The sequence below is a fragment of the Gymnoscopelus braueri genome (genome assembly GCF_963280865.1).
Source record: "Gymnoscopelus braueri genome assembly, chromosome: 23".
Classification (NCBI taxonomy): domain Eukaryota; kingdom Metazoa; phylum Chordata; class Actinopteri; order Myctophiformes; family Myctophidae; genus Gymnoscopelus; species Gymnoscopelus braueri.
Window position 1 is genome coordinate 16,349,093 of NC_137625.1, and position 12,806 is coordinate 16,361,898.

The window sequence follows — 12,806 nt, forward strand, 5'->3', positions numbered from 1 at the left end:
TGACATTGGTTTATAGGCGATCACAGACGCACAATGGGGAGAACACAGATGATAGCGAACCACTTCCCTCCGCAAGACGCACTGCTAACACACGCCCCGGGGGCTATTTGTCTCTGTCCTCTCCAGTGATGTACATTAGTAACGGCAACTTGGCTAAATAAAGCTGACACGCGTAATGAGCTTGTAGATCGGGTATTTTCTGTATTTTTGCTTCCGTATGCCAAAGTATGAAATTAGGCTCAAGTTGTTAATCATTTTAATCGATTATAAACAAATCTATTAGAAACGTTTTAACGTCGATTCATTAATAATATATTAAAAAAAATATATAAAACACAGAAAAGTGATCGATTGATAAGAAATCGATAGTTAAAATGGTGCATTTATATAGCGCTTTTATCCAAAGCGCTTTGCATAGATTGTGCGTCTTGCTCAAGGACACTTCGACACTAACTCTGGGGGACGCCCGGGATCGAACTGGGAACCTTGCGGTTCCCATCCGGCCGCTCTACCCCTGAGCTACTGCCGCCCCATGATAGATGATAGTTGCAGCCCTAAAGCCGACACTGGCCAACATCTGATGTTTTGTGTTACAATGTTCACGTGGCACTTGTTGTTGACCGTGGTTTGTTTGTATGCGTACTAGGGCTGGTAACTTCCCTCAGAAATGATATTCGAATATTGGTCTTTTTTTTTTTTTTACAGGGACAATACAAAAAACAATGTATCAGGTGCTCGGATCCAATAATTGTTTTTTGTATTGTTCCAGTCAAATAAACGTAAAAAAAAAAAAAAACTTTTTAAAATGTTTTTTTTATTTGAATATTAATTTTCATATTCGATTATATACATATATCCTCCATATTCGAGGAATATTCGAAATTCGAATATTAATTTACCAGCCCTAATGCGTACGTGTTCCCTCGCTCCCCCAGTGCCCAAGCTTCAAGCGGGAGGCAGACGGTACAGAGTCCCCGGAGCCGTTCGCAGCAGAAGCCAAGTTCTTCACCGAGTCCCGTCTTCTGCAGAGAGATGTCCAGATCATCCTGGAGAGCTGCCCGAACCAGATCATACTGGGATCAATCGTGCACCCGGTAAGAACCGTGAGAGTAACTTAAGTCAAAAATTTTCATGTCAAGGGTGCCAATATGGCCAATATTGCCTTTTGGTCATTTTATCATCTACTCAGGCCTTTGTGAGCCCCCCAGACAGTTTTTAAGTTGCTTGATTCAGTATTTAGATATACTCGCCTCCTTCCTATACAAACCCATTGTAACTTCAAACTACATTTTAACCATGTTAGATTCATCGAAAACACCCGTCCTTGGTTCTGGTGACTCACCCTGCCCTCCTAATACGTGAGGGGCCGTGTTTTTCCGATTTTCTTTCTTCATTTATTTTATTTAATTATTTTATTGCATTTTATTTTTTTCATTTTCCTAAAAAAATATTAAAAATAAATGAAAAACGTAATTGAAAAAACACGGCCCCCTCGCGTATTAGGGGGGCGGTATGAGTCACCAGAACCAAGGACGGGTGTTTTTGATGAATCTAACATGGTTAAAATGGAGTTTGAAGTTACAATGGGTTTGTATAGGAAGGGGGCGTGTCTAATAAAATTAATATCAAATATCTAAATACTGAATCGAGCAACTTAAAAACTGTCTGGGTGGCTCACAAAGGCCTGAGTAGACGATAAAATAACGAGACGTTTTTTTGAAAGTGAAATATCCCTTAAGTGTTTAAAAAGTTCATTTGTAGATCAGCTATTTTTTTGGTCTCCTATTAATATTTCGATTGAATATTTGTGCTCCCACATCTCCAGAACGGTAACATCACAGAGCTTCTACTGAAGGAGGGATTTGCCCGCTGTGTGGACTGGTCCATGGCTGTTTACACCCAGGGAGCTGACAAACTTCGAGCAGCTGAACGGTAAACACTATACGCACGCATCCACGCACGCACGCACACGGAAATGGATTTCTGCACGACCGGAAAAGTGTTTGTTGCCTAAAGTCTGAATTTGATTTGTCAGGTTTGTATCCATTCCTGACACACACATAAGTACACTTTTCATATATAGTTGTAGACCCTCTGTCATGCCACATGTTTTAAGTAGAATAGCATTAAGCTGTGAACCTCGGAACAAAAATAAGTTGAGCCTTTTGAAAGGGCAAATGTTTGGGAGGCAAGTCTAAAGTAGGCTACGTACATACATGTACTAATACATATACGGTACTAATAATGTCAAATCAACAATTGAATATGATTTCACTGATTTTCGTTTTGCTTGGATATTCACGCTCAAGCTTTCCACTTAACGCAGTTTGCAGTAATGGATGCAGACGGCACCTTTATTAGATTAATTATTTTACTGGCCTTTTTACTGTGTGTATTTAAGCACTTTCTACCCGGCGTCCCTATTTTGGACATTATAGGCAAAAAAAATGAAGAAGAAGAAGAAGCAAATATCATGTTCACACAATATAACTAAGACGTTTAGATCATGCGGTAGGTAGGGTATATGACGTGGATTCACCCTCAAGTTCCTCCCCGGTATGAGTCTACTCTGGACTGATACCGGAAAGGAACATGAGAGTGAATCCACGTTATCAGTCTGCCAATGCCAGGCTATAGCTCAGTGGTAAAAGCCTTCAGCACTTGCGTGAGGCACCCGGGTTAGAAGCCTGGGTAGGACATGAAAGTTACAGATTGCAGTGGTTAATTTCATCATAGACATAACACATACCGCAGTCAAAAACAGTGATTAATTTGTTTCACACCAAACCGTGTGAAAATGGGTTGAGAATTCAGCGAGTTTTGGCTTTAATTGTGTAGAGACCTCTTGCTTCAGTAGACGTTAGGGCTGGTAACTTTCCTCAGAAATGATATTCGAATATTGGTCTTAAAAATTGGCAAATATTCGAATATTATTATTTAAAAAAATATTTAAAAACATTTTAATTATTTTTGACAGGAACAATACAAAAAACAATGTATCAAGTGCTCGATCCAATAATAGATTGTTTTTTGTATTGTTCCTGTCAAATAAACAACAAAACTTTTTTTAAATGTTTTAATTATTTTTAAATTCGAATATTAATTTTCATATTCAAATATACATATTTCCACCATATTCGAGGAATATTCGTAATTCGAATATTAATTTACCAGCCCTAGTACATGGGTTCCCAAACTTTTCAGCCCGCGACCCCAAAATAAGGCGGCCATTGACTCGTGAACCCACCTAAACCTGGAGGTAATTTATGCACATAAACTTGCACGTTCGGTGCACATTTGAAATGTATTAAAATGGTAAAATGTACTATTTGTAATAATTTTAGGTTGTATTTCATCCATTCTGTTGAAAAAAAAAAAAATGGTTTTATTAATTTTCTTTATGACCCAAAATAATTTCGCAACCTCACCGTCGGTCTTCCGCGACCCCAACTTTGGGAACCCCTGCCCTAGTAGACGTACATGCCATATACATGCATTAGGAGGCACGCCTTGTACTAACATACTACTGTATGTGGCGGACGCGTCGATGCATCGCTCCTATGAACGGCAGCGTCCAGTGTGGTATCCAATTGTATATCTTCTCTGTCGGGTGGAAACCTCATATGTCCAAATCTGTTACTTTTCAGGATTCAAATGCAAAAATTAGCAAAAGTAGCAGATCCACAAGCTCGAAACGCGGTTACTTTTGTTTGGTGCTGTAGTATGATCAAGTAGGTTGTTAAAGAAAACACAACAATTTTGAATACGGAGATTTCTGCCCGACACTAGCTCTATATATGACATGAATCCTTGGGTTTGATGATGTGTTCTCCCGGCTCAGGTCTGCCAAAGAGAAAAAGGTCCGTATCTGGAAGGATTACGTCGCACCTACAGCCAACATGGACCAGAAGGACAGGGTGTTTGTAGCCAAGGTAAGAGCACAGAATTAGTTTTTATTTTTTCCTCTTTTTATTTATTCTTCCTCAGCTTGCCCCATCTATCTGTTCATCTCACTCTGCTCGAGTCCGTCTGACAAAAAAAATCTGTGTCTGGTCTGTCTTTACCAGCGTCTTGGAATTTCAGTTTAAATCTTTTTTTTACTTCCTGTGTCCCATAGGAAGTCAGCACAAAAACTTTCTTTGAAAAGTCCAGATAAAAATTGTGCAGCGGTAAGGGATAAAACCGTCAACGTGTGACATGCAGGCCTGCCTGTCTGTCGGTCTTTAACCCATTAAAGACCGGGAACGCATCTGTGTGTGATTTTGGCTATTAAAAAATAGCAGATCTACAAGCTCATAGCGCGGCACCGAGTGCCGCGCTATGAGCTTGTAGATCTGCTATTTTTGAAAAGAATCGTGAAAATGTGTGCAAATCTTTGGATATATATTGTATATATATATATATATTTTTTTTTTAAAGCGAAAAATTGTAACTTAAAATCTTTGCTTCTGTGGGTCCCTGGAACGACATATTTTGAGATTTGCACACATTTTCCACGATTTAAAAAAAATAGCAGATCTACAAGCTCATAGTGCGGCAATCGGTACCGCGCCATGAGCTTGTAGATCTGCTATTTCTGAATAGCCCAAGAAATCTAAAATGACAGTTCCCCGGCTTGAATGGGTTAAAAGCAGGCCTGGGATCAGCGCCACGGGAGACGTCCCAGAAAGCCATACTGTCTGGCGTGCCGTCGCATGACAATCCACTGCAGTGTTTATTTATTTTTTTCTTCCCTCCACTGACTCTCCCTTAGGCTGTTGCGGCATAAGAGTGCAGAGAGCTCTTTGAGACAGCCGCGTGGATTTAAAGTTCTCAGTCGCCACAACTGATATCAGTCATTTGGATTCCATAGAAGTCAACATGGTCTTCTATGGAAGAGTGTCACTCGCCGAAAATAGGCCATCTACGAGCATACGACGCGTCACAGCCCATTTGCGGTTATTAGTCATAGATGAAAGATTATTTGAAGTGGTCAAACTATCAGTAGACTACGTGTTCAATCTTCCAGTAAAAAACCCTGATGATCTCGGATATTTCATAGAAGCAAAGGTTAAAGCCTCAGACTGCAATTTCTTCTACTGGTACGGCTACCAAAACATTGTGATTTTACGTATTTTGCTAGTTGTTTATGAAACGCCAATCTGGAAACCCATTCACTTATTTTGCCTCCTTTTTGTGTGTAAACATGAACTCGGTTTGGCTCCTCCCCTTTCTTTGTCCACTTCCTCCCGAGTGCTGCCGTGTTTATTTCTACCTACAACACCACTACATGTTAGCAGAATCTGTCCTTGAGACCGATTCATGGAACACTGTGTGTGTGGGGCTCCTTTCACGCTGTTTCACAGATTAGGACTTGGTCTAACAACGTTAATTCATGAGATTTGATTTAGCTTTAATCCATGCATTCGTCAAAATATTTTTCTGCGGGCTCACTGGAACAAAATATTTTGAGATGGGGGGTCTGTGGCCGAATACATATCATTTTAGGGGTCCCTGACATGAAAAAGTTTGAGCACCACTGATATAGCAACATATGTTTTTTTTCAGAAAACTGTTATTGTGATTTAGAAGACATTTGTAGAATCGGCCTCAGGTCTTAAAGGGGAATTTTAGACCCAAAATATGCATTCTAGCGCAAGGCCTATTGGCGTGCGTTTTTTGCTGTGGCGGACCCGGGATGGAGTTATGAACATTTTCTACTGTACCATTCATCCTAGGATATCATAACATCATAGAAAACCGTGGTCCCAAATTCCCCTTTAATGGGTTAAGTAAATAATGCATAGTTGCAGCCCTAGTTTTGGGTGGTAGGGGTTTGGATGAGAGACAACAAGCACCCTTAAAAGGATCCATGGCTAATGTGACTTAATATGCCTTAATACATTATAACTGCCCTCTATCACTAAAATGTAAAATGAAAAACACCTTGAGTATTTTATTTATTTTAGAAATAGTTAATCTTTCACTCAAAAGGGACAATGCCCGTCGCAAGTTGATGATGTAATTTGTCCATGTGTGGTCCAGCCCTGTGGAATGTATAGAATGCATGTGCAAATAAAAAACAACTTAATACTTCCTAAGGTTAAGCTTCAAATCAATATTTAAATATCCATACATTCCATAGGGCTGGAGTACGCATGGACAAATGACATCAACTTGCGACGGGCATTGTCCCTCACATAAAATATTGAAGGTGTTTTTAATTTTAACCCATTAAGACCTGAGGCCGATTCTACAAAATGTTTTTAGAATGTCTTCTAAAAACATAAAAAATATATATATATATATGTTACTATGTCAGTGGTTCTCAAATTTTCCATGTCAGGGACCCCTATATGTATTTGGCCAAGGACCCCCATCTCAAAATATTTTGTTTCAGGGACCCCCAGAAGCAAAGATTTGAGTTACAAATGTTCGCTTGAAAAAAAACATTTTTACGATTTCTCAAAAATAGCAGATCTACAAGCTCATGGCGCGGCACTCGGTGCCGCGCTATGAGCTTGTATATCTGCTATTTTTCAATAGCCAAAGTGTAAAGGAATGCTTTGACGTTCCAGGTCTTAATGGGTTAAAATGTAGTTATCGAGGACAATTATAATTTAAGGCATATAAGGCACATTAGCCAGGGATCCTTTTTAATATCCAGAATGAGGGGAGTGCCTTTGAATGGCCCTCTTAGCCCGTCCGTCCGCTGTCCTTGTCAACAGCCGTCACTTCCAATGAAGTGAGATGGACTCCCGTCCCGCCCCGGACCGGGCTCGGTAATTCAGTCTAACCTCATTGTCGCCGTACGATGATGCATTATACTTCTCCTAAGTCCTGATTTGTGGCATCGAGGAGTTGACTCCCCACAGCTCGGAAAGTTTGGCTCCTTCTTCCTTTTCCATTTTTGAAATTGAGTTTAGCCGTTCGCCCCTCCGCCCCCCCTACCAACCCTCCCCTCGCCTATATATTTGTATTTGTTTTTAAGGTTTAATACCCCTGAAGTATGGGTTTTATCTCCCCCCACACGCCCTCGGGTCCCTCCCGGCCCTGAACTTTTAAGACCGTGAAGAATTAATGGCCAGCCTGTGGTTACTTACATAAAAGGTGTTGCTTTGACAATCTGCTTACAGAATGACTTTGAGAAACTGCACCCCGCAGAAAAAAAATAAAAGAGAACTAGAACGGTTGGGGAGAAAATAAACTGTGTGTGTTTTCCTGAGTCAGAGGGAAAAGGCTGGCGAAAGGATAAACATTAATATTATATCAACGTGGGGTGCTCCTAAGATCTCCCTGAACCCCTCCCCATCTCTGCAAGCCTGAGTACAGGCTGTGAAAAGTGTGTGTGTACAGAGAAGAGTTTCCAGAGTTATGAGAATGAAAAGAACAGAGGAACTGAGAGAATAAGGAAAAATATGACCTCATCAAAATCCATGGAGCTATTCACTCACTCACTCACTCACTCTCTCTCCAAATTCCTTTTGTGCAGGTCTGCCACTGCACTGCTGACAACACTGCTCGAACCCCGGTGCTCTTTTGATCACAGCGGGCGCTCTCCTCTCCCCATATCTCTCTCTCCTTCCTCTTCTCTTTCCTCTACCCCCCGTCCTGCCCACCCCCACCGGGCCAAACCCGTGAAATCACAGCACGGTGCAGCGGGCTGCCTATATACTACATTAGTCAGTTTGTTTACGGATTAGCCACTTACTTACCGGCGGTTCCGTGCCCCCATACAATGTCACCTTGCCTGGTTGTATTTGCATAGAAAGGGAGAGAGAAAGAATGGTTTCCTGGATGCAGTGAACAAACTATTCCCTTTTTTTTTTTTGGTGGAATGAAAAGGCATCTGACACAATAGTAGGTACGGCACCCGTGCCACTAGAATTCTGCGTCCCTATTCCCAGGTGAGCGTCGGGTGAAAATAGCCGATCTGCAAGCTTGCAACGCGTCGCGAGATCGGCAATTTTTCTGTGAAGAGATTTGGTGTCGAGGGAAATGCCAGTGGACCTAATACAGAGCCCTGGTGGACCCCAGTCAACTAAGTATACAGTAGTACAGTATAGGGTCTAGGTGGGTAAAATCTAAGAGCCTGCCTCTGGCTGAGCACATCGACTGCGGCGACTGCATAATCGCAACCTACCCCAGTTCGATTCCTGCTGGAGGAGACCTGTTTTTCATGTCCTTTTTTTGCCTAAATAAAGCAAAAACATCTTTATTTAGATCAGGAAGGGGGGCGGGGGGGTAGAATGACAACGGGCAGCATATCTAGGACTTTGATTGAGCTGAATTTTACCTGTCATGATGTCAAGGTGACCGCGGATCATCACTTGTCGTTGTTGACGCTTTCCCCTCCCCCCCTGAGGGACCTGTCCAACTACCCCCCCCCCCCCCCCCCCTCCCCCCCAATCCCAATCCCACCATGCACTGCTCCCCTCTTTATTCCTGTCAGGCTCTTTATTATGTGAGTGATGGATAGAGTTGAGATGAGAGCAGAGTCCTCCTTGCTGACTCATGCCTGTGCTCAGTGTCTCCTCCTCGCACCTCTGCTGGGAATAAGACGTATGTAGGCCTCTCCTCTCCGCTCCCACATGGAAAATAGAGCCCGACCCATTGCATCACTTTAGGCTGACATATCGGCCATCATTTGACTCTCTTGGCAGTGGTTTGGTTTGACATTGGTATTGGCAGTTATGCAGCCAATGTGACCAGATTTCTTTTCCTTTTTTTTAAATATATTTTGGGGGCTTTTCTGCCTTTATTGCTAGTACACAGTGGAGATGGACAGGACGCGGGGAGAGAGAGACGGAGAGTGACACGCAGCAAAGGTCGTCGGGGAAATCTGGGTTTGAACCCTGCGACACGCTGTCAGACCGCATTAGAGCCTATACTACAGTATGTGGCATGCGCCTGGACCGCTAGGCCAGCGGGCGACCCCCAGTGACCCGACTTATAGCCACGTTCAACCTGGTGTCCTTGTTTGAAAATGTTTGAGTGGGGCTGTGGGGCTCAAGTGGTTAAATGAAATAAAAGTTCATTTTGTATCTTTCTATCAAATGTTTATAAACTCTTTTGCTTACAAGATAATTAGATGTTCTCGAATAGAAATAAATGCCAGTCTTTCCTATTGATTTGATGTGGTGGTTGTGCAAAATCTCGGTCAAAACATTGGATTCTTGTCGAGTCTTGATGGACCAGAAAACGAGATGAGAATTGACAGACTCATGCCTGTTCTCCGTGTCTCCTCGCACCTCTGTGGGAATAAGACAAGCGTATGTAGGCTTCTCCTCTCCCGACATTGTGGAAAACAACCCTATCCTCCCCCGCATGAAGTAATGAGTGCGGTTGACGAGTTCTGTGTACCAATTAAAATCATTTGGAGAAGAAAGATGTCGAGAGGGAGAGGGAGAGAGAGCGAGAGTGAGATGGGTCTCATACTATTTTTGCCTCTCAAGCGTGTGAAGGGGAAAGGAGATAAGGACAGAGTCATTTTTAGCGTAATAATGATACATGTCCCAGTGTGGCGCTTTCTCCTGAAGCATTACATTCTCATTAGCGGCGGCGCGCGGCAGGGCCAAGGGGCTACAAGCCAGCTCGAGATGTTTATCACGGCCATTGAAAAGCAACGATTTAGTTTGTGGAACTGTACACCCCAGCTGACGAACCATCTCGGCTGGCAGCGAGATTCTGAATTGCGTCGTATGAATGTGTCTTTTGGGGCAGAATTTCACTTTGAGGTGAGTTATGTGCCGGGCCCCTGGCTAGCTCCCGTTTGGCCCTTTTTGTAGCCCGGAACCAAGTTAACCCAATAAGATCCGAGGCCGATTCTACAAATGCCCTCTAAATCGGTAGTTCTCAAACGTTTTCGTGCCAAGGACCCCCAAGATTATATGTATTTGGCCGCGGACTCCTCCATTTCGAAAATGGAGGACCCACCAGGGACCCACCAGAAGAGAAGATTAGTGTAAAAACAATTCCAAATTATTCAAAGTTTTTCAAACGCTTTGTGACGTGCTGTGAGCTTGTATATCTGCCATTTATGAGAACTACCGTTTGAAACCAATGTTCTAAATCATTATGGTTTTCTGAATAACGTATGTTGCTCTATATATGTCTATCTTTCTATCGATCAATCCGGTTTTAAAAGGTTAATTGGTTCAATTGACAACTATACATATTCCACCCGATTCATGGCCCAAGACGCCTCTTGATTTGCGCTATGATTGATCAGAGCCACTGCAGATGTCATTCCGGTCACGACCAGAGGGTGGCAGTAGATCCCCACCTCCCACCACCTCTTCCAATCTCAGATTAGACCAATGACTCATGCTGCTTGCCTGTCTGTCTGTCTGTTTGTCTGTTTGCTTGCTTGCTCGTCCCTCATGACATCTACTTTGCAAAGTCTTCCCTGCTCTGTTCTACCACCATCTTCTTTTCCCGGCGTCTGCATGTCTTTTCTATCGTTCTCTCTCTCCTCTGATGCTCCCCCTGCTTGCTTGGCACTTCTACTCTTTACCCCCCCCCCCCCCCACACACACACCCCCCATACCCCCACCCCCCTCTGAGTCTTCCTCGCTCTCTGGCTCATTCTCATCATCATCACTGCACATTCTGTCCTTTCTGGCTCACACACACACACACACACACACACACACACACACTGCAATCTTTACGTTCCCCCCCCCATCTCTCTCTCTCGTTGTCACACCCCCCCCCCCCCCCCCCCCCCAGCTGATAATTAGCCGCTAAATGTTCGGCCATATTCTCCCCTTTCTGCCACATTCTCTCTCTCTTTCTCTCTGCCACTTTATTTATTTGTGTGGACCAAGAAATGACCTTGTTAGAATGAGAATCGGTGCAGGCTGGCTGCTTTTGTGTGTGTGTGTGTGTGTGTGTGCGCGCTTGTGCTCTGTCGCACATTCTCATTTACTTTTCTCTCCCCTCTCTCCATCTCTCTCTCTCTCTCTGTGCGCCCCCCCCCCCCCCCACCATCCATCCATCTCTGGGGCTGTCTCTCTATCCGTCTCTCTCACTCAGTCCAGTGATTAGTGTATGATGTATTTTGGCTGCTGATGTGTGCAGTCTGTTTAGTATGTGGGCTGGTCTAATTTCTGCTATCTGGTGGCAGATGCAGTTGACAATCTGATTTGTTTTCATGGAATAATGAAGAGAATGCAGTCGCCCATATATATACTGTGTATACATACATACAGAATGTACATAGAATATACAGTATGCTGTATGTTCTATGTATCGTTGGTGTCGGGCAGAAACCTCCTATCTGCATTTTCTAAAAAGTTGTGTTTTTTCGTTAACCCATTAAGACCTGAAGCTGATTCTACAAATGTCTTCTAAATCCCAACGGTATTCCAAAAAAAAATACGTATGTTGCTATATCAGTGGTGCTCAAACTTTTTCATGTCAAGGACCCCCAAAATGATATGTATTTGGCCGCCGACCCCCATCTCAAAATATTTTGTTCCAGGGACCCCCAGAAGCTTTTAGTTAAAAATGTTTGCTTTAAAACAATATATATTCAAAGATTTGCACAAATTTTCACGATGTTTCCAAAATAGCAGATCAACAAGGCAGACCTACCAACTGCAAGGCCTTGGGGGCTTGTGACTGCCAAGCAGCTGATAGTCCTGCTTAAAGGGCCACAAGGGTTAACATTACAATCTGGGATATCTTTTTCAATCAACCAAAAATAAATCTCTAAAGGAATTTCATAAATAAAATCAAAAATAATAATCAAAGATTCCAATCAAAAACAAAAAAAAAGTGGTGAAAATAGCTTGTTGTGAGCTTGTAGATCTGCTATTTTCACTAGTTTGGGTCCCGGGGAGACATCACATTTCTCTTTTGGGTCTCGAGCTAAAACCACTGCTATATAAGGTGCCCACTCGCCCCCACCAGTTCTTGTATTCGTTTTACTGAGAATAAGTTTAAGGCTAGCCATAGTATTACTGAGGTTAAGTTTAGAAATAAGGTTAGGTTTAGACATAGTTTACTGAGGTTATGTTTAGGAATAAGGTTAGGTTTAGGCATAGTTTACTGAGGTTACGTTTAGGAATAAGGTTAGGTTTAGGCATAGTTTACTGAGGTTACGTTTAGGAATAAGGTTAGGTTAGGCATAGTTTACTGAGGTTACGTTTAGGAATAAGGTTAGGTTTAGGCATAGTTTACTGAGGTTACGTTTAGGAATAAGGTTAGGTTTAGGCATAGTTTACTGAGGTTATGTTTAGGAATAAGGTTAGGTTTAGGCATAGTTTACTGAGGTTACGTTTAGGAATACCTGGTGGCGACCGTTCCAAGGCCGCCGGATTTGCCCTGGGGCGAGCGTGTTTTGTGGCGAACGTTCTTGTATTGTAATAAGTAAGTTCTTTCCTGTAGAGTTATGTCAATAAAATATAACCAGTAGGGCCTACATCTGCAGTGGTCTCCCTATACTCTTCCATTGAGACATTCAGAACCTGGTGTCGGGTAGTTGAAAGTGATTTGAAGCAGATGGCACACCGGATTGGACCAACCACGTGTGCCGCCAACTTTATTGTAGCTAAGACATAAAACTTACAGATTGTTGCTTTAAATTAACACTGAGGATTTAACTGTTTACTATCAAGCAGTATATCTGGTGTCGAGTGCATATATCACCCACTTTTGAGCGATGATGAGGGCCCATGCGTGATGAGGGCCCATGCTTGTGTGTGTGTGTACGATTGATGCCTCAGTCTCTTGCAGGCGGCCTACTTAAGAGCTCAGTGTTTGGACACCCCCTCCATCTCAGTCACTTTATAGCCCCAATCTGTCTCCATGCATGGAACACA

At 42.8% G+C, this 12,806-nt stretch overlaps 1 protein-coding gene across 2 annotated transcripts in view; it reads left to right on the top strand.

Annotated features, from left to right (window-relative positions):
- The window catches only part of snd1 (staphylococcal nuclease and tudor domain containing 1), a 352,436-nt gene that overhangs the window by 19,353 nt on the left and 320,277 nt on the right, over window positions 1-12,806 (top strand). For both annotated transcript variants that reach the window (XM_080420799.1, XM_080420800.1), the window contains exons 7-9: window positions 936-1,094; window positions 1,826-1,932; window positions 3,842-3,932. In XM_080420799.1, coding sequence (XP_080276925.1) covers window positions 936-1,094; window positions 1,826-1,932; window positions 3,842-3,932 — 357 coding nt within the window. The remainder of the gene's footprint in view (window positions 1-935; window positions 1,095-1,825; window positions 1,933-3,841; window positions 3,933-12,806) is intronic.